The following is a 26277-nucleotide window of genomic DNA, read 5'->3' on the forward strand; positions in this document are numbered from 1 at the left end:
TATGCAAATGCCGGGAGAGGAAGGTGTAAACAATCCAAAGTGCAGTGTGAAATTCTTACGTGGATAAATAGAATATGTGTATAGGCGTGTGTGGAGTACGTTATAGAAGGGCGTTTACTGGTTTAGCAAGACTATACGTATAAATGGAAACATTGAAACAGCCATAAACAGCGCAACTTCTGTAAACGTTTATGTCTGCGCCCTGTTTCCTTTCTCACAGAGGAACCTACGATGCAATCTTTGTATACTACTCGCTTTGACGCTCTTTGTTCCAAAGGTACATGTGCATCGACTCCCGGACTCTCCTGAATCTTAAATTTTCCAAACATAACGCTGTACATTAACGTATACGGTTTCCCGCGCTCTCGTAAAATCGTAGCCAAGCGAGAAAAATGTGTATTTAATCAATACCTCCGTCGACACGCGCGCGGTGGTATCCTCGCGCGCCGCGCCGAGATAGCCATAAATCCCACACATAGCTCGTCGATCGGTCTAGAAAGTGTGATAAAGTTAAATCGATATCTAAGCCCGCATATCCGATCTAATCTCACGCTATTAATACAGTTCACGAGCAGCCTAAAAACGTACGCGCGTGCGCCTCCTTTAAGAGCCAGTTCCATACCCATATATGTGGTATACTCCCCGGCCAAACCCATAAGATCCTTAATTTCGCGCAAAATCCCGCTTGCGCTACTATTTTCGCGAGTTTCACTCAAGTTATTTCGCGAGTGCACCGCCTGAGAGGTGATTATGACTTTCACATGAGCTTTGGCGCACGCATTGCACGTATACTCTCTGTGTCTGAGTATACATAGTATAATACAGGAGAGATCCCGTGTACAGCGCAAAGTTTTTTATTGCAACAACGACGCGCGGTAACGCTCGATATTTCGCGTGACGTGACTCATCAGCCTGATGCGCCGCGACCTGCCCGGCTCTGTGTTGTAGTCAGTCAGCTGTTGGATGGATGGATGGGAAAAGGTGAATAATTTATTATCGCTCTCTGTGCAGGAGAAATGAGTTGCGTTTGTCTGGCGCGCGTTCAAATACTTTCGCAAAAGTCGAATTATAAATTTTCCGCTCGATCGACCTCCTTGATCATCGCATTTTCATCAATTAATATCCCACGAAGACTCGATACCTCGTTAGGAACGAAATCGACGTATGAGAGCGACATCTCTATTCAGCCTTGGCAGTAGGCGCGTATACCTAATCAGTACAACATAGGCCACAGTCGCGCAAATCGATTGTGCAACGCGATAGCACAGCAGCGCGTATATACATATAAGTCGAGAGGGTTCGCGACTTTTCGCGGAAGTCGCTCGTTTTTCCAACTCTGCTCGCGATGTTTTATCGATCTTCTCTCTCTCTCTCTCTCTCTCTCTCTCTCTCTCTCTCTCTCTCTCTCTCTCTCTCTCTCTCTCTCTCTCTCTCTTTCACTCGCACACGATGTGCATTTCCTCGTTATTATCGCGCGGCGAATTATACGAGCTGCCGCCGCGCGGAGAGCAGTTTTATTATGCGCGCGTTCGAAAAGCGTTTATGATGCGCGAGAGCCGTTGCCTCTCTCAAGAGAGAAGTTTCCCCTGGTTAGTCGTTTTTTTTTCGTGTGACTTTCGCCTCTTCCGGTTTTTCTTCTCGCTCTCCAAGCTGTAAACCATAAACTACGCCCTTGTTTGCTTTGACTCTGTAGTGGGTATACATAAGCGTGTTGCGCACGTTTGGTTTTTCTTCTCTCGCAGTTTATCAATTTCTCTCACGGCATAAGCCGATGTGTAAATGTCGATCTTTTTTCCCGGGAGTTAAGGAGGCTGCTCGAGATTTTATGCGTAATTTACGAGCGTGGATAGCTGTGTGTATACCTGAAGTATAGAGTGTTTGTATATATGTATTTATACTCACGGGGGAAAATCGATCGAGAGGAAAGTTTTGTTAATTGCCGATTGATAAAATAATGAAAGTCGGGCCTTTTTATTTATACTGCGCCGATTAATGAGGGAATAACAAGTGCGTGGAAATTTACCGTATGCAATCGTTCGAGCCCGTGGGTTTTATCGGCTTATAGGGGCGTTGTTTCGTCGTTTATGCAATATTGCATTAATTTTATTTTATGCTGCAGCGCCAGCGTGTTTATCGGTATCCGCACGAGGAATTGCACGCAGTTTCTAATGCCTTGGAAAATTATTTTCGCGTTTCTATAGGTGTGTGTAGAAGCATCGCTATAGGTGAAATTCTGCAACTCCGAAGCGGAGAGAGAGAGAGAGAGAGAGAGAGAGAGAGAGAGAGAGAGAAGAAACGCTCGCGCCTTGTTTTTGCAATTAAGAAAGGAAACGTTGCGGAAATTGTTGTTATATAAATTCAACATTTTAGACGAGTCATTTTTTCATCCACGATGCAACGAATTTGTTTCTGTGCAGGTATGTGTGAACCTGAAGTAACGTCCATCGTCAGGTGTTTTAGCTTTTTTATAGCTTCAATGTTCCTCTCCGCGTGAGATCCATTGAAAACATGCGAGATGAACCACTCTGCTTTCACTTTTCAAACGTTAAAATAAGCATAAGTTTTATTTATTAATTATTACCAGTTTTTTTACTCGCCGCAAGAATGGAGGGCTAATTATAATAATTTTACGATTACGCGCATGACACGCGAATAATGAGATGTGAAAGTGTCCCACTGTGAGCGAGCGAACGGATCATGAGAATTTCTATTTTTCGCGCAAACATAAAACTAGACCACAACAGGACGAAAAATTCTGCTGACACAAGTCTCTCGCTGGTTCGTTAGCGCTTAATAAGAACGTTCTCTCTCTTGCTAAAAGGCTTTTTTTTACGACTTTGAAATTTTTCCAGACCATAACGCGAATTCTCGTTATTACTTCGTTTCTTGATAAAGTCATCTCTCGAAAAGAAACCTGATTCTTACCTCATCACGACTCATCAGAAATAAAACTTCCTCATAGCTTCTCATTACACCTCTGTGTGTTTATCCGCTGCACGACTGGGCCTTTTTTGTTTCCTCAAATTTCTCGTTCACAAATTCATTCGTCAAGGAGAAGCTAACACGATAATCAGCCTCATCACCGAAATTACCGAATAAACGCCACATCCCATAACAATCAAATTATCGCACACAGAGGCCGCATCAATCATAAGAAAATCAGCTTTCTCACTTCCCTACTCGGCTAAAAACAAAGCCGCCGCGGCAAAAAAAACTCCCGGCGACGAGCCAATAAAGCGCCTCGGACGAACCATCAGCCTCAATTACAGTCCATTAAAAAAACTTGCACTGCTTTCTCAATTAAAACTTCGAGATAATCCGTCCGTCGAGTCATCACCTCTGTCTGCTCCGTGTTGTACACCTTCAACCGGTATACGTTCAACGCGTATACCCACATCACCACCGCGGGGGTATCTAAGGGTGAAAACCACATCGCAGGGAGAGAGAGAGAGAGAGACATGGCGTGTGATGCCTCCGGTACCAGCCGGCACGGATTATGGATTCGGCCCGTTTTTGTTTTTAGCCGCGTTGCCGTGCAGCCGATAAGAGAGAGACTCCTCCTCGTTGGGCGCCATTGCCGCGAGCTACATACCGAACTTTGATCCGGGGAAAGAAATCGGGGTTAGGCTCTGCGTGATAGATTCGGAGGTAGTTTTGATGGCTTTTTACGAGGGCGAAGAGACTCTGGCGTGTAGACGGATTTGTTGCTGTATATGTGTCTCGTTGGTGGCGAATTTGATGGATGAGTCGCTAGTGGATCTCGGGAGTAGCTCGTTGGGCTTATTATATTACGTGCGGGGATTAACGATGGAAACTGAATTAAAGGAGCAGCACACCCCTGGTCGTTAAAAACACATACGGTCTCGTATTAATGGTCAATTATTATTGGTCGTCGTCGTGCGTGCCGCGCTCGTAATGTATTAACTTTCTATTTACCCATGAAAATTCTCTTAACCCATTTATGATAAAGGCAATGTTTCCTATCTTTACGTAAGAGCCGGAGTAAACCTAATTTGTCCCCTCACCTGCGCGCGCGCGTTCCGGCTTTGTAGAAAGAAGAAAAGCAATACATACCGTATATACCTATACACATATAGAATTAATTGGCATGACTCATACCTACTTTCCAGCAGGTAATGCCTCAATTTGCGTTCACTGGCTACTGATTTACTAGTCTGATAAAAAATGCATCAATAATTATTGAAATTATTGCGCGGTCTCGAGTCATTAGGGGCCGGAGAGGATTAGAGATTAATGCATAATTCGCATGTTCTAGTAACACTTTCACATTTTGTTTATCTAATAGGCAGCAAACAAAAGCCTGAAAAATCCGTCCGCAGCTCTATATCATCGTAATAAAACGTTTACAGTTATCATCTAATATTTATCGTCTTTCCAAAAAAAAAAATCGAATTCGCGGTAAAGCAACAGTAAAATACAGACGTAACGAGGCTCAAACTCGCTCGAATACAAAATTGAGCGGTATCATCCACTTCTTATATCCGCGGCACAGCCAGTGCGCTGCAAGAGCCAAATAGGCACGCCGGGCAATTTCTCGTTGCTCGCGCGCATCCTTTCCGCTAAATTTTTTGCGCGATTCTTCTTTCTCACCTCACTGTCAAGAAAACTGTTTTTTCTTAATTGCGAAGCCGATCGTGTCGAAGATTTTACGACTCATTGTCGGCGTCGAAAATCTTCACCGCAACTATGTGCGCACATCTGTACAAGCGTGTGTGTGTGTGTCTATGCAACCTGCAATACATGCTGGTATTCGTGTCGATTACGAGGAGATATTATTGCAGCTTTGAGGTCGACGCCGCAGCTACGTTTTTCTTATAACATCCTCACGTCGTCGAAGAAGTCGAATATCGCATTGTTTTGCAAATTGCCTTTTGTGCAAGTTCAAACGAGCCCGTGATCCGGTTATAGGAATATTTTGCATAATTGCGCGCGCTTCGGTATAATATAAGGACGCATTCTGCGCATACTTCGTCGGAGAGAGAGGAGCTGCTTCTCCACGATATCGATATTATTTATGGGATACATCGTACGGGATATTAACGCGGGAAAAATGAAGCGTTTTCTGTCAGCTCGTAAATTCTCCGTCTGCCTCTCCTAGAAAATTGTTTTCCGAAAACATTTACGTAAAGTTTTAGGTCAAGTTGGCTGGATCGGTTTTTCATTTTTCCGAGCAATTTTCGTATTTAAGATCGTGCGTGTGTGTGTGTGTGTGAGTGTATTTCTAGGAATATCAAGAGTCATGCTCGTAATTCTGTGAAATTACGCAATTCACACAGCGGAGAGTTGCGCAATTTCTATAATTTCGTTATACATGTAGTTAGAATTCGAGTGCATTCTTCTGGCGTTAATTTGAAGTAGTTCGAGTTATATATTGTTTCGAGGTATTGCGAAATCGTTGCGCGCGAAGCTTCGACGATTCCTATAATCATTGTTTAATGCATAATCACGTGTGCTGGAATTCTGTCGAGCAAATGTACGCGAATTTTCGAAGATCGATTAATCATATATGTATGTAATATCCATGGTAGAGGAAGTTCTGACTCCGTATAACTAAACACACACAGCGACGCGACCAAAAATCGAACAAATCCTCCGGTGCAGCGCGCATATGTCGGCAACGCAGTTTCACAAACTGTTTCACTTTGTAAGACAACGATTCTCCAGACGAGGTACAAGCACGTATACATATACTTCGGCCCTCGTTCTCGCGATTTTTCCCTATAGTCCAAATGAATCCTATACACACATGTGCGCGAGGGCATATATATGAAACATTCGCGCGCGCGCATGATCCGGTTTTGTGCAAGTATGCAGTTTTGTTTCCGCGTGTGTTCAAGTGCACTTTCTCGTCTTGTATGTATATGCGGTTCTTTCGATATCAACTAGTTTCACAAAGCTTCTTTGTGTGTGTATAATATGTAATGAAAAGTTTAGCGATAAGTTCAAAGGAAGCTTGTGATGCAAATGAAGTTTACGAAATCTCGACGGGATAGTTAGTGATTAGTATACAGCAATGTGTGCAATTAGTTTGATGAAATTACTCGTAATTAAACGCAGGCACATAACGCCGCTGATAATGTATGCATTTAATTAATCAGGAAGTTAACGAAACGCTCTTGCACATATGCTCGTTCTCTGCTGCAGCTCTCGTGTGTATAAGTATATGTATCTTCTGTAATTAAAACAACGGCTCGTTTATCCTGACGTGTGTGAATGACGGGAGTAGCCGATGTGCATCTATCCTGCGCGCCTTATACGTAACTTATAAGAGAGAGAGAGAGAGAGAGAGAGAGAGAGAGAGAAAGAGAGAGAGAGAGAGAGAGAGAGAGAGAGAGAGAGAGAAAATGGGAAATCGGTTAACTCCCATCTATAGTAATCGAAAAGGCTGTTGGTTTCTCGAAAAATCGACTCGTGTTCCTAAACGATCATCTAATCAAGACAAATCATCCATACGTATACATCCGATAATCCTTTAGCTCTACCTCACCACATATACCTAGAGAAAGATCTTGCTCCTGAGATAATCTCTCGGGAGAAATCATGCTCCGGTATAATCGCCGGCACGTATGGGCGAAAAAAATAATTCCCGCGTAGCACACGCACACGATTAAAATCGGCGAACACGATTCGGCCGATCGCGAAAGCATAAAACGAACGAGCTTCTTCGCGCACGCGATATATGTGTGCTTTTGGACTCGCAACACTGTATATGTACATATAACGTACACGCGTCGCGCACGCGCTATATTATGCAAATGCGCCCCACGTGTGCGCCTTGAATTTCTATGCCTCGTGGGTAGTAGCAGCGCGCAGAGTGTAGACTGGTTGTATCGGGCGTTTTTTATTTGACGGACAAATCGCTGGCTGTGTGTTGGAACGAGGCGTTCGTGCGCCGAGTATATATATATATATATATATATATATACATATACATATACATGTATATCGGTGACTGTAATGCGCGAGAATAATGGGAGAGACGCTGCTTTGAATTGTAATGGATCTTCGAGTGTTCTTTTTCTGTGTTACTGGGCGGATTTTAGCCTGTGATTTGGGTTATTCGCGTGGCTATTTATAAAATACATCATGCAATTGTGATGACTAATAATGAAGGAAAGGAATTCCAAGCATTCCGTTATCGTGCGAGGCTATTTTCTTTCTCAACGCAGTCGCAGCGCGCAGCTTTTATTCTTATTTTATTCAGAGAGTCTGGCACGACAACAAATACGGCACATGGACACTATCTTACATAAGGCAGTAGTGTGGAAAATTATAAGCGTTACCGCAAACCGATGAATTCTCTTGAAATATAACAATATACACTGCACATTTCATAACTACACACTAACCTCCTATTCAAATCAGCCGCGTAGCCACAACACACCACGACATGCAAATTTGCCTCACAGTCAGTGGAATCCAAAGTGCTATACATATACATTACGGTATTAGGTGCATGCGCGCGCGTCAGCCGCGAAAGAAACGAGATCGCGTGAGCTGGCGTTAAAGCTCCTTCCTGACTTGTTTTGCGAGCTTGCACCCGAATATGTAATTGTTTCCGAAGCGAGAGTGTGCTTTGTCGAGGTTATAAGTATTAAATGTGTGTTCACGTGCACAGCGTGAAGAATCTACGCCGCGTTTTCCGCGACCGCGGCGTTTCCGGCGTGAGAGAATCGATTTTCGATTTATAATTGAAGGCGTGGACTGGAAACGTTTGCTTTCGACACAAGCCTTCTTTTGCAATACGGCAAGTCTTCTGCTGTAAAAGCTTTTTAATTTCGCTGAAGTGTTCTGATAATATAGCAAGCGTATGCGGGATATTTTTTTGAACGAGTGTAACTATACAAAATTCGCAAGAACGTTCGCGTTCGATATGCACTCGAGGTTTCTCAATTTTCGCACAAGGCACAATACAGCTCTTCTTAAACGCGACAAGAGAAATAGACACTTCCTTGTAGGAAATTTCTCAACTCCGCGCCAATAATACTCACTGTCTCTCAATTATAAACAAATATTACGAAACGCAATTCAATACAAATTTTGCCGAAAAAATCAAATCACACAATGCACCTTACACGCATCTCTTCAAACTCCCTCCTCGTTGACGTATGTAAATAAGGAATCGTTGCATTAGCGAGTGATTCACGATAATTGGCGTAAGTACACAGAGCCTCGAAAAAAAAATATTCACCGCCTCCAACTCGAGACATCTCGACTCACCGACGACGCCCACGCGACAATCGCTCCAACCGACGCGAAAAAAAGATGCCTCTCCTTTCGCTCGGCGCAAACGCGCCATTGTCAGGAGAGAAAGAAGTGTAATAATAGACGCGCGGCCACTTTCGATTCTTGGACTCGGGCGTGGAGAGAAAGAATCGTTTTTCCATTCGAGGAGCTAATTTTGCTTCGCGCGGACGGTTGTCATTGTTGCAGCAGCGCGATGAGCACGCGATGTTTCGTGCGTTTATTATTTTACACTTCTCGCGGGAAATTAATTGCTTTGTTCGCGGTGGGTAGAGTTTATGATTGTTTGGCTATGGTTTTATTGGGAGGTATAATGTTGGTAATGAAAATTCGAGAAAGGTTGCGGAACTTTCGTTTTATGCTAAAAATTATTATCTTTGATCCGATCGTTGCGCTATTCTATATTTTGATTACAATATTCATATTCGAGCAACTCGTATATCCCGCCCTCCCACGTATTAAACATCTCCTTCAAAGATAACGAGTCATCTATATCCGAGCGACCCATTGAGCGATCATTAATTACAAACTTTGTACCTCGAGACAAACGAGCTTTTCCAACCGCAGCTCTTTATATGGGAAGCCCGCACAAGGCAGCAACACGTAATTAAGTGTATCGCCCCATCTATATTCTAAATCCAACATGACGCAAAGCAAAATTACAAGCCATACTGCCATATAAAAAACACATAAACCCACACCTTGATTCGGCTAAAACATTTCTCGCGATTTTTTAATCGGCTCTCGTTTGCCTTTTCTCCGTCCGTAGAAGCAGCGAATACACGACGACGACGACGAGCAACAGCGCCAGCAGCAGCGACGCCGTGATCGAGATCGTGGTGGACGATCCCGGCCGCAGACTCGAGAACGATTACGCGAGGCCGTATTACGACCTGAACGCACGGCAGACCGTTAGAAAGCCGCTTCGTCACCTCGACGATGACCCGCCCATATACTGACCTGACCTCGCGCTCTCTCTTTCTCTCGCTCCCTCTCGCTCTTGTCCCGAAAATTTGGACTTCCGTGTGTGGAGTAAAGGAGATTTGTAAGAGGTTTTCTTCTTAGCTGCTGGTTGTCTTAAAAATAAATGCATACACTCTACTAAGTGATTATTTTTTTCTTGTCACGCGTTGAGGAGATACTCTCGAACGCTGCAGCTTCTGATTATTCACTTAGTCGCCACTGTGACCGATAGCGCCGTGTATTTCGAAACTGCATATCGGTTCATGCATTTTCGAATCTATCATACCGACTGCTCAAGCTTACGCAACGAGTGAAGTTGTGACTGCAATTAATGCCGCAGAGGTAATCTCCGCTTCAGTTGTTGCTGCTGCTGCATCGTGCGCATATCATCGTATTTCCTAATTCACACAAACACGAGTGTAATATACCATATAGCGCATCGCAACAAATCAACATCATTTTTCTTATCGTTCCGCAACGTATTTCGCCGTAATATCCACGGCTCGTGCTTTTTTCATACACACCGTCGCGCGATGGAACTTCCTTGTGTAAGCCTATATAACCGTAACGCACCGTCTCTTTAACAGCGAGCATCGGCATTCGCAACGCACAACTGTACTTTTCTCTCTCTCTCTCTCTCTCTCTCCAACTTTCCGCGGCGCGTGTAAAACGAAAAATCACTCTTTTTATTGTTCTTCGCCGGCGTGTAATGACGCGTAATACGCGCGCCTCGCGCGTTTTAATTATCAAAATTATTATCGTCGTTCTCGCGTCAGCTATTTTAATTGCCCCTTCAGTAGCAACAGCAGCGCGGGTATATGGAATAATTGCAGCCGAGGTGACTCCGCTGAACTCGGCAGAGCTCGTGAATTCCAGAAAGTTCTGCGATATTCGTAATCGTTGCGTTAAAATAAATGTTTAAATCGAGCAAAAAGTGTGGGTTATCCGTCTGTTACTTGAATCTTCATCAAAGTTCATCCCCATCGCGAGAATCTCGGCGAATCCGTAAAGTTTTGCTCGTCAATTATAACGAGGCGACGTACTACAGAGAGTGAATGCAAAAAGTTGCGAGTCGTTAGAAAGCGCGAGTATATCATATATATGATGTAGACGCATAAGCGTCATCACCGCGGCCGCCACCTGACGCGATCATCTCCGTTATAATGCCGAGTACCTCGTCATCCTTCTACACACATACATACGCATACGCGTATTATTATCCTTGGCGCCTCTGGACTATGTCCACATAGACACTTATAATAACCGTTGCTCCGTCTAGCTGCCGTTCACCCATATAGACTTACGCGCGATACCAAAGATATCCATAAATATTAGTCCTTGACTTGTCGATCACCGAGCGGAGATAACTGTTTCAGATACACGTATGCGTGCGATTATTGCGGCACATCCGCGTGCGTGTACGCGAGGAACTATATACTATATCGTTATATATACATTGATTTGGTACTCATGCTGGCGGGGCTTTTTCTTGCGAAATCCCCGCGGTTTATAATGGTCCGATTGTTTTATTGGGGCTCATTTTTTCTCTCCAATTGCTTTATATTTGTTTGTTTGCCGACAGCTCGGAATCGCGCCGCTATCTTGGGGAAATGGATGTGGAGATAAGGCTTTCAAAGTTTGCGTGCTTTATGACGGCTTGTGATGAAACTCGCTCATTTCCATGTGCAGGCCTTGCTCGCTTGCGGATGTGGAAGACTGTGTGCGTTGTTTGGTAAAGGGTTGCTTTTGTATGTTGTTTATCGGAGGTCATCTGAATTATATACACTTGGTTAGGCATAAAAGGTCGAAATCTAAGACTCTTGCATTAGACGGCACTCGCGACAATCTCCCTTGTAAATTTCGCTGTTTCAGCGATCGCGCGACAGTCTACATATATGTAGAAGTCGACGTTAGGCGTTGCAAACTCGACGACGAGTGACACGCGTATACGTTTATCATCGGAAATCGACACGCGAGAGCTGAGGTGCAGACCATTGTTTCTGCTCGAACGACGAGGTCGACATTGAAATTGTTAATTGCTTATTTTCGAATTTTACGCCGCTTCCAAGGTATTATCATCGACGAGGGATCGACTGTTGCCTGTTATTCTGTTATTGCTTGGGCGTCGAGCGAATGTCTTCCTCGTAGACGATCGATTTACGACGATTTTACATCGACTTTACAATGGCTGCACTGTCGATGTTTTCGCGATCTTCGAGGCTTCGTTCTTCCTTCGACTATTGTGTTGGGCTTTCGATTGTGTGGAATTGATTGTTCAAACTGTCATGTTTGACGGTATGCTCAAACACGCTAAGTCATAGCGCTTAAACTTTCCGTCTCTCTGTAGTCTCTGGCTAACAAAGGTAGGTGGCGCACAGACGCTTTCCTGTTTCCCTTATCGAAATCTACTACTGCTGAAGCACGTAAATGGATCCACGGGAACGTATTGGATACGTATACTCTTGTAAATTTTCTACATTCGGTATCCGGTAATAAAGCACGCGGCGGTTCCACGTGAAATCGCTTAGCCATAAATAAATGTAAAAGCGATGATTGATATGGTGGTGAAAACATCATTCACGTGCTTGTAAATATGACTCGCTGCTGAAGCGTCGCATCAAATTTTATGCGCTTCGAGAGCTCGAGAAATCAACAACAAATTGGTTCTAGCTGCATCAGCTGCCGACGAGCTCGCGGATTTCACTTTCGCAATAGAATCTCTACTATAAAACACAATGAAAGCCTCTCTTTCTCTGTCGGGCCTGCACTCATTAACTTACGTAGTCATTGTTGTGATGGCGCTGTTGCCGCCGCTGTTGTTGTTGGATGATTCATCGCTCGGAGAAAAAAAGAGAGGGAGAGAGAGAAAAGGCCCTAATAATTTTATGTGTCACCGCGCGGCGACGCCTCCGCAAAAAGTGCCTCTCCTTCGAGCACCTACACGTGACCCAATAAAACGCGCGCATCATTAGAGCCGCTTTTGAGAATCGAATTCGATCGGAGTTGCGACGCAAGGCTCTTTCCTTATTCAAGTTCTCTCGTTGAGAAAAATGGCCATTAATCTTGTTCGGCTGTATAATGAAGTCGTTGCAAAAATTCGTTTTATCGCATGTGTGTATGACTGGGAATAATTGACGCGTGACTCACTTCTCTCTCTTTTATAAAGGCTTAACGATTCGCGAAATCCCACGTTTTCCTTTATCCGCAAAAACATAATTTTATTCCATAAACCCTCCCAATAAACTACCAATAAAACAAACGCGTAAACTTTGGAATTTCCCCACGCACGTACACGCGCGTTTCTCGAAAAGCCTTTCACTGACACACACCGGCCAAAGTCGATGCACGACAAACTGGACGTGCCGTGATTTTCGCTTCCGGCGGCCTCTGGTCCGTTCTCACACCAGACGCGCTATATATAAATGTTTATGAGACACCAGTGAAACTCGCGCGTGCACGCAGGGCTATGCAACAATAGTTTGCATTTCAGTGAACGGAGAAACTAGCGATGCGCGCGTTCGCTTTCCTTTGGATTTATGCATGTGTATCGGCGGTAGCTCGTATACATACGTAGATGACGTTACGTTGAGCTACTGGAATACTTGCTGCTGGACTGATAGCGTCGAATTTGACGTCGCTCGGCTGTATGAGTTATGAGAAAGGAAAATGTGTAACGTAGAGGTGTAATTTATTTACTCTTTCTCTCTGATCTCGGAGCGTTGTTATTTATTTTTGCGAGAATTTCAACCTGTTTTTATTTTTCGTCTCGGCCGATGAAATGCAAGCAAACGCGCGATCCTATCGACGCAGGATTAATGATCCGAGACCTCGGCTCGTTATTATAAAGAAATATCGTACAGGCTTTGTAAAAATCCTCGCAGATCTGTTAATATACACTTCACCGTAACGTTACGAATTTCACTTTCATAGCACGTGTGCAAGCTGAATTATGATCTGCTTACCTAATCACGCGTTCGTTACGATTAGCGCAAAAAATCCCGACATGCAAATTTCCCCTCATCGCGCGTACGATAAGAATATTTTTCGCGTTATAGAGAGTATAAAAGAATAGCAAAAAATCTCGGATATACGCTGAATAAATTAATAAGCCCGATATACACACGTGTTGTGGCACCTGCAGCGCCGGTAGAAAATTACATAAATCAATGTATACCGTTTCAAAACGAGAGCCGTGTCACGCGATCGATTATTAATACCAGGCACTCTTTTCACGGGCACACCCTCGACTCTCTGCAAACATTTTTCCATTTTATCAGACTGCGGCATTTTTTCTGGCTTCCAGAATTCAATTTCACTGCCGATTGCGCGCGAAAAATCGGTTCCCGCTCGCCTACCTGTTCTTCGTCGTCATATAAACGCGATCTTATCGATTTATCGGCGACACGCGCGCTCGCGAGAAAATTGTATGTATATATTTAGTGCTATACAGCGCATAGTATACTATATATGGTTCGCTCTATAGCTCGTCGTTCAGAGTATGTATGCCGGACGAGCGGTAATCGTGCGCAGAAGCGCGCGTGCGTGTATCCTGATTAAATACCGGTCTCGAGTATTTAGAGTAGTAGCCCCGGGTGCTGATATACACCAGAAGTGCGCCGGATATTTAGACTTCTGATGTTGCGCTTGAAAATTATACTTTATTGGACTGTCCTGCGAGTGTCGTTTATGTCTCGCGTGCGGTAAGTGATCGGTAAGGAAAAACCAATACCGTAGAGGCGTGTACACACTTGCGCGTCCGTAATTTATACATCACGCGATGGAAAATTTATTCTAAGTGTTTGTTTGTACATTTTTATAACACTTGTTTATGTCGTCTATGTGCAGTGTTATACACTTTGAAAAATATCGTCTACCGCTGATTTGAATGTACGAACTATTTGGAAATCTGCTTCGAAAAGTGATTAGCCAGCCGGCAAACATCTCTCGAGAGAGTGACACACTGACATTTCCTTCCATGTTAACCAATAACCACACACAAAAATCTCAGCGATTTTCACCAGGCGACTGATTAAGTCGTCAGCGTGAAACTCCGGTAGATTTCTATCGAACAAAGAAAAATCCTTATCTCCACGCGCCAACCATTCCAACAAAGCCTCTACTACACTCCACTGTACGCCCAATCAATGTCCCGCCTTTACACACACCGACACAACCCTCTCGACCGTCAGAAGTGTCAGCCGAGCGCTTACACTACTAATCCGCTCGCTCCCGTTAGACTTACGGCAGCAAAGCCGGCGCTCGAGTTACTTTCACGTTTCGCGGCGGCGGCTCGACGATAAAACAGCAGTATAACAGCCTGAGTAGCGAGAGGAGAGAGAAAAAAAGAACCGGAGAGGAATCGACGCGTTCCAGTGGTTGCGCGCGACGAACGTCCCATATATTTTTCTCCGCCGCGCGCGAGAAAAGCAAATGGACCGCGGGAGGATAATACGCCATCTAGTCGGACGATTAGATCGCGAAAGTCCGCGGGTAATTTTGCGCCAAGCTACGTGCTTTTCCAGGGAAAAATCGAGATGAGTTTTATAGAGGTGATCGAAAAATTTATCGAGTGCGCGCGCGCGTTAGCCTTGTTAATCGCGTGAAATTCTAATAGAACACACTATTGAGAGGCGATGAAAAATATGCGATCGGTTATTTATACAGGCCTTTTTTTAAGGCTAGATATAATGAACGACGCCCTGATTTCGCGCATAATTGTGCATTCATAGTCAGAGGCGGCGACAAAGCTGCTTTCGAATACGCCATTTTTTCGAGGTCTCGGGGATTTTCGATTGACCCTGATACGGAGACGAGAGATCCTGAATCGACTCGGTAATAATAGGCGAAGCGTGTGGATATGCAACGATGTCCGCTATATAACGTAGCGAAATAATGCATTAGCAGCGAGAGGAATGCTATTGTGAAGTGTGTATGAACGAACTGTTAACTGATGCCATATTGTGTAATTAGGTACTTTAATCTCGCAAATCGGTATTACTCGTTTCGGCTCGAGCTGCTATTAATTTATGAATCTATCGGTTCGAATATTTTTATAATGGGTCTATCAAGTTGGCTGCAGGATATGAAATCAAATTGAATTGTAATAACACGTTCCTGTATGATAATCGAGCGAATTAAGCTTTTTTTCGATACTCACTCTCTGAAATGTGATTTATCGCGAACACCTATATACATCGAAACCCTTAATGAGGTATTATGGAAACAATTGCGAATAATTAGCTAGAGTCTTGTCACGGCATAGTTAACCACACGCTATAACCATTCGCATATATTTTTAGTAACTCGCGTCAGAGACAAAAGATTTTTACACAAGCCTCGAGGTATACGCCTCGAAATTTAAATTTTCAGCGCTTTCTAATTTCATGCGCGGAACCGATATTTCCCATCCGAAAACTCGTACGCACATAAATCCCCCGTTGCTAGTGACCTCGCATTTGCATCCCGATGTCGCTCGCAGCAGGAGCAATAACGTGCGTAAAATCGCGATTTCCAAGGCAAATAAGTGCAGATCTCCCTCGGGAAAGAAACGAGCGCACGCGAGAGACAATAACGATAAAGAAGGAACGAAGCAGCGCACATACACGCGCATATGGAAATTGATTTTTCGATTTTCGCAGCGTCGCTCGCGCGCACAACACAGCGGGGGGTTTCACTTTCTCTGTCGGCTCGTCCATTATATATGTATACAGGAGCTGCGCGAGCTTTCGATCACACAGAGCTGCGGCCGCGGCGCGGCACACTTTCTTCGGGATATCATCGTTTTCGACGGATTTCCGAGCTCTTTCGCGCGAGACGACGTTGCGGGAAAGCCGTGTAATCGGCTACTGTTGATCGTGGATTCTGCGAGTGTTTTTCTTTTTTTTAGAGCTGAGGATGATTTTTGTGTGGTGAGGCATTCCGTGGCGCTGCGCGTCGGCTTGGCCGGAGTTTAATGGAGTTCTTGTTTGGGAAAGAGTTTTGTGGAACGTGGGAGCTTTTGCGGCGTCGCTGGAGCGGGATGGCTTTTCGTGAAACGGAGTTTTGGATGTAAGTATTTTCACGAATGCGGTTGCTTTTTTATTATCTGTGCGGATGTGCCGCAGGAATTGCAGAGGAAATTGACTCTTTTCCAGCGAGCAGTATTAATTTTTGAGATATTTTTGAGAAATCCTAATGCCGTACGTGTGCGATGGCGAAGACAAAGCCCTGGCTGTAATGTCATAGAAGAATAAGTTTCGTAAGCTTTGCTCATTCTACAAAGAAAATATGAGAAAAAGAAAACACATAATGAACCTTTTCCGGAACGTTGATGCTTAGCGCAAACATTCGCGCTGCTGAGACAATGCGATGAGTCATCTCCGCTCGGATACCTAAACTCATAAAAAATTGGCTTATGGGAACAAAGTAAATGTTATCAACAATTAAAAGCATCTCAAGAACCATAGTAAGTGCCATAAAAAAATTCAATAGTATATAGCTATAGCTGTACTGTCAATAATATAAGTATGCTCTTAAATCGTTTTCTATAGCCGCCTCACCTAGATTCCATCCCAGCTACAATGCTTCGCATCTTAATTCGTCTCTCAAATCCATCCTCCCGGTTATTTTCCCGGCTGCTGCCGTTCACGCCTTCATCCATCGTCGTCGTCGTCGCGAGCCATTAAACGAGGGCCTGTAACCCTATCGTTGTCGCGGCCAATCATCAGCACTCGGAGCTTTTTCTTCGCTCTTTACGAGAGCTACAACAGAGCAGTCGACGCGACGCGATGGGAAAAGTGTCGAGACTGATGCAGCAGGCTTTAATTATACCGGCATCAAAGTGAATTAAAACGTAGGGACGCTCGCAAATTTCACGAGCAATTTGCATTTTTCACAGCGCTGTATGCAGCGCGAATGTCGGCTTTGTTATGGGCGTTGACGCGGCGCCTCTTGTTTTCAGCGAGATTTAGCCGAGCGTTTTAGCTGCTAACTCGAGTTTACGTAGACGTGTGCCGAGGATGCCTCGAGTAGTTTGCTGAATTTATTCGTTTGATGGATATCTCTCGAGGAAGCTGTTGCTTAGCAAGCTTGTGGCTGAGAGAAATTAAACAGTTTTTATTCTTCAGGATGTAGTTAACAATTGTGATAAAAGTTGCTTTAGGATTTTTTATGGACCCTTTTTATACACTTACAGCAGCCACGCAGTAAATCAAGACTCATCGAGGCCCGAAGGCTCTCATTTAGCCTACCAGTCGATAATTCAGTGACCGCATAATAATTCAACAAAATAACTCCATTAAAGCTCGCAGCATCGGCTTTTAATCGAGCCCAGCTATATAAATTATGCACTGCACTTTTAAACTTTTCATTACACACACATATAGCAGCAGCAGCTCGTTACAAAGAACGCACACGATTGCGTGCGCACGGCCGGTTGAAAAAACTTTATCGCGCACGTCGATTAAAAAAAAAAGGTCGCCGGTCTCAAGTTTGAAGCACTTTTTTCCCGCCGCTGCTGCCGCCGGCTCCAAAAAAGGCGTAATGAACTCGAACGTGCATGAATCACGGAAACGGCGCACTGCCGATTCATTTCTGCCCGTGAAGGCTACCGTCGTCCTTTTTGCTCGGCCTTCGATTCGATGTTCTAGCCTGCTATCGCTTTTTTCCTTTTATTCACTCGCGCTTTGGTCCATGTGCTCTCGCTATATATTAAAGAAGCGTTTCCGCTGCGGAGTATGTGGAGCATCTGCGAGAATGGGCGGTTAATTGATGATGGCTATACTATACGCGGGCGGGCAACGTGTTCTTTGCGAGCGTAAAAATAAATATCGTGGGTTTAATTAAGAATTTCGAGGGATATAAACGGTTTGAATGACCGCTTGTTGTCAACTACGACTTCTGCGTCGTTTATAGATAGGAAACGTGTGTATTTTTTTCAAGTCTATAACTAACGCTATCAACATGACTTTACAATTGTATAAGAGTCGTTTTTTCGATTTCGCAGAGTTTCTCAGGACATTATACTGCTTAGTCACAATTTTGTGACTCTCGAAGCCTTGGACGCATTCGTGTGCCTTGTAATTGTGTTTCGAGCTGCTTTTTCGTACTGTACACACACACATACACAACAACAGTGTCCCTTTCCCACGTCGTCGTTTAATAAAATCCGTGTACACACGCATTGGAGAAAAAAAAAATTTTTTCGTTATTACACCGCGCCGATCTCGTTCGGACGCTGACGTCATCCGCGTGATACTTCTGGCATTGTGTGACGTCACGCGCGCTCGCAGGATTTATCATTTGCTTCAGTTTTATTTCGAAGATAATCGGAAAAGGAAGCCATTAATTTCGCATTCAGACCATGATCTACTAAAATTTTCGAAACGCGAGTTGGCGATACTCTCAAGAGTTGATGATACTTCTTCGAAGATTTTAAATGGAGGATTTATGCAAATAGGGAAGAGCCTCGAAGTATCATTATCATATTATTCTAAATAAACTACTCGATCGGTATACTTTTATTAAATTTTATTTAAAAAGAATTTTTCTCTAACTGCTACCGTCAGCCAGCTCCGTTGCTAGCCGAACAAGTGCAGCATCTCAAAAAGTTTCTCTCGTAAAAAAAAGCAAAAGAAAAGCCATATTATACACAAGGGAACCCTTGTGCAGCCGACACACTCCCGTCCGACGGAGAAAGAGTCTCGTCGAGGTTCACGGCTCGCTTCGTAATTACCTGCACGCGTATACTCTTCACTCTCGCTTTTCTTTTTCTCTCCTGTGGATGTGTCGCTGCTTTCTTCTTCGAAGGAAAGCTCTCGCATTGTCTATATTGCACTAGCGCGCAGGTACATTTACTTATCTCGCTCGCGTTTTCTTTGCTCGATACACCTTAATAAATGACACTCTCTCGGCTTTGATAAACTCGCTCCTTTGTGTTGTTTATTTCTGCGCAGCTGTGCAAGCCGTATACCGCGAACTCTGTCTCTCTGTCTCTCTGTCTCTCTCTCTCTCTCTCTCTCTCTCTCTCTCTCTCTCTCTCTCTCTCTCTCTTGGGCATTTGCGTAATTTGCCGGCTTTTATTGCGCCGATACTGCGCGAGTGTGTACAGAGGGGGTATAATGGATTTTGCGGATATTTATCGATTGAGATTGCGCTCGCGCGGTTATCGTCTTGTCACGTGAAAGGGACGTATACTTAATGAGAATTTCGCGAAATGAGACGACGACAACGGAGATTGTATGAATTATTGTCTCTGTCCTTACGAATTTGATTAGCAGACTATCGAGGGGGAGATCGCTCAATGCCTCTCTCTTGTGCATTATTCGAGAAAATCGTCAGACGTGACAGTATAGATATTTTGTAAAAAAAATATCGAATCCGCGTGTAATTAATACGGCTCTAATGATAGCGATGTGATGGCATGACGCTTTGCATTTGCATCGATTTGAAATGAATCATCAGGTATATAGTATACAGAAGCCGACGACCTCACCTCTCCATCGCATATGAAATAATCAACTCTCACGTGCGTCTACTCCGTCATTAATAATCATAAAAATATAAAACGCCGAAACAATGCCTGAGCACGATTCTCACCGCGAACTACTGCACAACGTGTATGCTCATTGTATACTCGTGAAAATCCGTCAAGTCGAGTGAACATCAGGAAAACTAGACAAGCCGTCTCGCAACTATATGAACGAGAGTAGTCGGTGAAAGGTCACGTTCGAGTTGTCTCTAAGAGGTCATCATCAACGTCTACGCCTCGACAACACGGTTGCCGCTGCACCGCATCGCGTATAATATAGTTTTATTCATATAGCTTGGCGAAACGTCAGAGTTGGAGTGAGATCGTAGACGATGATAGGCTCGCGCGCGCATATAACGACGCTATAATGTATGCGGCTCAGGTACACACACACACACAAACTCTGCGTAGAGTTCCTGGCAACGCCCGCTTTGTGCGGCCGCGCATGCATGTGTGTAGATTTTAAGGTCGATCCACATCGTGAAGAGTAGTAGCCCTTGGATGAAGTGGAGTATCATGTGGTGATGGTCTTTGATGGGGCGGCAGAAGCGATTTTCAGAGCACGTGGGTCTAATTAGCTCGCTTTGATGGGCTGCTCTGCACGCGGTTTTGGTGTCGCTTATTCGCGCCGAAGAGTAGGTCGATGATTAAATAATGAAGCTGCTTTCGTAAACAATGTAGAAGTTATTATTGTCATAATGCGTCTTTAAATATTGATGATCCTTATAGAAATTATGGATTTTCTAATTTAAAATACATGAGGTAGTACAAAAAATTTTTAAAACTCTGTGCACCGCGCGACTTTAGGACCGAATTGGACACGGACAAGACGATGAATTGAATTAGGTGGTGGCTCGAGAGAGCCGGAAACCAGAGGCATTGAACCTCCGTACACTCCATGTATCCTATACGCGGCGCGTAGCTCAAATGCTTAGTGATCCGAGAAAGCAATGAAAGCAGACAATTTTTTTTTTATGATATCAACCGTTTCGGTTTGAGCGATCGACTATAGTGATTTTCAATTATTGGTCATTTAAAATTTTAATAAGTTTCTTTTATATCAATTAATAGCAATTTACACCACTTTTTCAAACAGTAAACCTCCTTGGCTCGCGGAAAACATACCTAAGAAAAAAAACATCCATACGCTCACACAGTCGTTAATTGCCGCTATTAATTAACGCTCGATTTTTCAGAGGCATTATATACGCGCCGCAGAACAGTCGGAAGCGACCCACATGGCAAATGTGACATAACGGCTGCACGACTACCTATATAGATACTAGTCCGAAGGCCTTTTACGCGCGCTCGCCTCTAATTGCACGGATTCCTCCTCCTCCTCCGTTGCCCCTCTGTTACGGAACGGGCTGCGGCACTAGCGAGCACTATATACACCGAAATCAATTATTAGTCTTCCAGTCGAGCAGAAAGAAATGTAACGATCCGGTAGTAGTGATACAATGCGAATCCTCCAATAACGCTTCCGGTACTGTTACGCCGTCGTCGTCGCTGCGCATGCGCTTATTATCCAATGTGTATAATTCGCAGGCGCGCGCAAGGCTTGTGATTAAAAATTGAAATCGCGCCATCGTTGAATATTGTCTTCGCGGATTGCTGCTTTTCAATTTTACACGGCACAATGCCACAATGCGGGATTGTTGTTCGCTTATATAGTTATACAACTTTATCTTCATTATCCCAACACTGACGACGGACGGTATAACACTATCATTTTGTATGTATCTCGCGAAAAATCTTCAAGTACAATCAACCCGAAGCAGCTGCAGCTACATCGTTTACGACTAATTCAGCATCGTGTGCGTATATCGCTGACCCGCTTCGCCTGGAGCAGAAAAATTTTCCCGGCGCGCGTGGATGCACGTACGTAATGAAGACGCTTATGCTCTCGGCTAATGATAGAAAAGCGCCTTGGCAGCGCGGCGGCACACTGGCTTACATTAAATCTGGGTGGGCATTCTCGATTTTTTTTTCTCTCTCCGGCCATTATCGCGGAAACGGGCCGACAAGAGAGCAGGACCGGTCTCGAAAAGGGGACGACAAGCCTGCGGGGTGGGGGGGGGGTCTCCACTCCGTCTTCTTTTGATTCTTCCTTTGTGAGTGAGTGCGAGTATGTGTGTATGTGATGTACTTTGTATTATATACCGGAAGGAGTCCTGAGAAAGAGAGCAAAAGGGGGAAGAGGGTACTTAGGTTATAAGACTCGAGTAATGACGGGAGCATCGGTGGGAAGTTGAGCTTTGCATGCAGTCGTAAAAATATGGATGGGGTATTGACGTTATATTCGTATAGTTGGCAGGAGAGGGAGGATGTGGGAGATGAAGGTTTACGGGTCAGCGCTTTTAACTGTGCATTTTTTTTTCAAAGAAAATGTGTTTTAGAAGAATTAGAGTGTGTATATAAAAAAGGTAAATAGTTATGGGATATAGATCGACGTGCAAATAATTTACCGTTGGATAAGAGTACTAGAAAGTTTTAAATGGCTTGTGTACACCGAAGTCTAGATTTTTTGTAGTTTCTCGCAATGTGATATGATGATGGTTACAGGAATTGTTGAATAAGACATAGTTGAGAAATATAACACTACACGTTTCTATTAATTTACAGTCTCAATAATTTACCATCGTTTTTATCTGTTTTAGGTAAGTAACGACTTCCTGATCGATTCGATTTACACACAACATTGCATTCGTAAGTAAATGTTTATAAGCTAATTTCCCATGGCCATAAGCTATGTTCCTTCGACGAAAATTTTCCTGGCTGAAAGAAAGTCGTCGTTACAAAAGAATTAGACGTATGCGGATGACCTAATTTTTTCAAAGATTTCGATTAAAATTTATTGAATCTAATTTCAATCGCGAAGCCACAATATGTAATCTAATCATGATATTTCATCGCGATTAAAACTAATACAATATGCCCGTAAAAAAACATCGCCCCACAAAAACGAGCTCCGTAACGCGGAGAAAAAGAAAAGAAGCAAAGAAAGAAAAAAACCAGAACAGACAGAAAGAGAAATGCACTTTGTGACGAGGCTCGGTACATTTTAATTTCCGGCTTAATTGGCGTCTCCTTCCTTCCTTTTCCTCTCTCGCGTATACACCTTCAGTCCCTTTATATTACTCTTATTCTCTCCCACTTCTTGCGCCCGATCTCTTTTTTACGTTTATCATTCTCCTCCTACACGTGCGCTCATAGTTTCTTTCCGTTCTATCTTACTCTCTTTTTTGAGCTCACTGCAGTGAAACGCTTTTTGAAGCTACTGCACCAGGCCCTCGATTGTGCACCACCTGAGCGTGACGATTCTTCTCTTCATCCTCCTCCGTTTGATGACTTTTTTTGCAGCCGCGCTCGCGCGCTTTTATAACGAAAATACTCCGGTTTCACACGCTTTTTGCGCGCAGCCGTCTGATTGCCGCCTGCTTTTCAAAAGTTCGATTCAGCTTTTTGCGCTTTTTAAGTAATTCTCCGAACGCCTCGTCGTCTCGGCCGAGAGGCTTAATTTGTTTTTAAGGAAACCTCGCGTAATCGATCGCTACCTATACATACGTACTGCACGTATAAACACGGGAAACTACTCGCAATTTTCTTACGCAAGCCTCGAGTGTTTTACATAATTACGAGCATTTACCTCGTTAGTCGGGTGCATGTAAATAATTTGTCGTTCTTTTTGCCGAGAGACTACCACTCGCGTTGATAAAATGCCCGAAAGGTTGCAATTTAATTGATAAGCATGCGAGTTGCATTTTTCGAACTAACTTCGTGCGCTGTCTGCAACGATCTCTCTGGGTTGCTTCATTTATCTCTCGCTCTCGTATATACCAGGCCTCATTATTTTATATCATTTTCATCCGTAATCACGGCCGCGATTAATGGACTCGATAGACCTTAGAAAAAAAAAAAAATATATATATATATATATATATATATATATATAGTATCTCCCCGTAGGAAGTTGCTTTAAAATATTGAGTCAGATACGGATTTATCCATAACGCATTGGCTAAAAACTGTGCGCAATAACAATCTTTATCGTGACTCAGAACTTATTTGCAGTTTAATTTCGAATTATCCATCACGTGTACACAACGTGTACGCAACGAATTTAATTCTTTTACCATCAGAGCACAGCAATGCACACAAGGGGCCACTCTCGACAATTTTTTCAAGACCCTCGGCAGTAAATCATAATTTTACTCCCCGCCGATTTTTACATACACACTCGCGAAACAATGTTTTATCGACGCGGGACACAAACGCCGAACGATCTGTTTTCTCAGCGGTCCCGCAACGCCGCGATTTTCTTTTTCGCGCGATTGCCCGAGGGGGATGATTTACTCTACTTTATAAATCCGGTATACGTACATACAGGCAAGCGGAGAGAGACTCATAACTCGCGCGAGTGCCTGTGGGAGGTCGGCGTCAATTTTCGACGCACATGGACGATTATGCGCACTTGGCACCTTAAACGAGCTCCGCGATTAACAGACTGAAAAGTTGCCTGTAAATACTGTACGAGAGAGGTGTATTACCGAAGAGGCTGTCCTCGTGCTTGACCTGCATTAAATTCGGTGATGCGGTTTTGGTATAGTGGGTGGACGTTTTTATTACATTGTATCGCTGTCATTAGCCGTCGTGTAGGTACATTGTATCAGTCCTTATCAAGTTTAATGTTGGTGTACCATACTGAGACTTTAGTGGTTACAGCGCTGTGTGGTTAAGAATTAAGTTATACATCTTTAATTTTCTAATTACAACCTATCCAAGTTTTCGTTGCAGGCGGTAGCTTTCGTCTTGCTTAACACTCGCGCGCGCGCGCGCGCGAGGGAGATTACACGGTTCTGATTAATTATCCTATCGCGTCTACGTCTATTATACATCCCACTTTATGCAACAGATACTAACTTTCAGTTATAATATATCGTAATGAGCTAATCAGCATAAAATTATGATAAAATTATTTCAATTATTTCCCGATATAACAGCCCGCGAGCGAAGGTCCAATCGTTCTACTCCTGCAGACTAGAATATAATCGTATAATTTTCTCATATCCGCGCGCGCACAACGAAAATCAATCAACTCCGTCATCAGCTGCTTTTCTCTCCAAGTACACGAGTAAATTTTCAACTGCGCTTCTTTCTTCCACTCTCTGACGTTAATGTGTCAACCGCGAGCTGTGTTTCTCGCATCTTAATTAACCCCGGCCGGCGCATACGGAGCTCAGCGATTCGAAAGCCCAGTTAGCACTGTATGATTAAGAGAAAATAGCACGCGTATAGCCTAGCTCGCGGCTTTTTGCAGGGAATCGTGTGCGCTTTTCCAGACACGTTTCGCCTGCGGACTGTGTACTTTACGGACGAGCGGCGCAGTTGCGAAAAAGGTGAAAACGTCGTAATTTTGCAATGAAAATCCGGCGGCCCTCTCCATGCGAACACGTCCAACAGCAAGGGTATGGTATCCGGCGAATTTTCCGGGACACATGGTTGCGTTCGCGTACAGGCGATTCCTTACGCAAACAATGATGATGGATTCGACGCCAAGGAGGATCGACGTCGTTTCGCGAGAAAGTTTGAGGGGAGTCGTCAAACGGAACGAACGTAATCGTCATCTTTCGCCGGCGCAGTATAATCTACTGCTAGAGCAAAGAGCTGCGACCGTTACCGTGCGCGGCTGGCTCTATACACTCGCTCGGTCATTGTCCAGAAGGACAGACGATATAATTTCGTATCGTTCTAATTTACCCGGAAGTCTCGGGAATAGAGTGCAGGCACGAGTGGTCGGCCGACGCTACTGAGCTCTATGTGGACTGGTCATTTGTGTATTCATCGTAATGGGACTTTCTGTGTGTGCAGGGTTCTCTTGCGCGCGGATTCAATGGGATGCTTTTTTTCGAGATCGGCGAGTTTTCTGGCCGAAGCTTACTCGTGCGGTGAAGCGCTCGTCATATTTTGAAAATCGAGGTGAATTCGTTAAACTGACATCTTTGTGCGGAGCTAATGGATTACAATACGTCGAAAAAAAATTGAAAATATTATTTTGACCAACAATGCAATAGCGTAAAAAACCGCACCCACTCGTTCTTGTTGCCGGCGCAGTCGCAAGAAAAGAATAAAAAGCAGCGATTACGTCGGTCCTCAAAAAGGCGAATTCACCGCGCGTGAAAGTTTTATTGGCTCCCGGGATATCTCTCCGTAATTAGATTATGTAGACACAAGCCGTGCATTCACGGCATGTCTGTGGAGAAAAGCCATCTGGAAGCATAATAGCCAGAGTCGACGAAAAATTATGAAAGCCATAAGACACACACACATAGACAGAAATCAGACGAGAGTCGCGTGCCGGGCCGTCGATCCTGTTTCGTAAGACACAGCCCTGTGATTACTACATCGTTCCGCGCGCACCGATTCTAATCTAATCGGACACGAACTCTCCCGATACCTTGAACGCGTCATATTCCCTCGAATTACCGCTTATAATCGCGATGTAACTCAATTACAATGTGAGGCAGTCGTGGTACGCGCGG

At 44.1% G+C, this 26277-nt stretch overlaps 1 protein-coding gene across 13 annotated transcripts in view; it reads left to right on the forward strand.

Annotated features, from left to right (window-relative positions):
• The window catches only part of LOC100119980, a 75568-nt gene that overhangs the window by 9067 nt on the left and 40224 nt on the right, over window positions 1-26277 (forward strand). The window contains exons 1-2 of one of the 13 annotated variants that reach the window (XM_032598062.1): window positions 16421-16672; window positions 22396-22444. The exons of 10 other annotated variants lie outside the window; for them this stretch is intronic. Coding sequence is in view for 1 of the 3 variants with exons in the window: in XM_031927957.2 (XP_031783817.1) it covers window positions 16637-16672 (36 nt within the window). In the remaining 2 variants the exon portion in view is untranslated. Of the gene's footprint in view, window positions 1-16256; window positions 16276-16418; window positions 16673-22395; window positions 22445-26277 lie in introns of those variants that run through there. 2 more of the 13 variants (XM_008206440.4, XM_031927957.2) reach the window with 2 other exon arrangements.

Source organism: Nasonia vitripennis, chromosome 3 (assembly GCF_009193385.2).
Source record: "Nasonia vitripennis strain AsymCx chromosome 3, Nvit_psr_1.1, whole genome shotgun sequence".
Classification (NCBI taxonomy): Eukaryota; Metazoa; Arthropoda; class Insecta; order Hymenoptera; family Pteromalidae; genus Nasonia; species Nasonia vitripennis.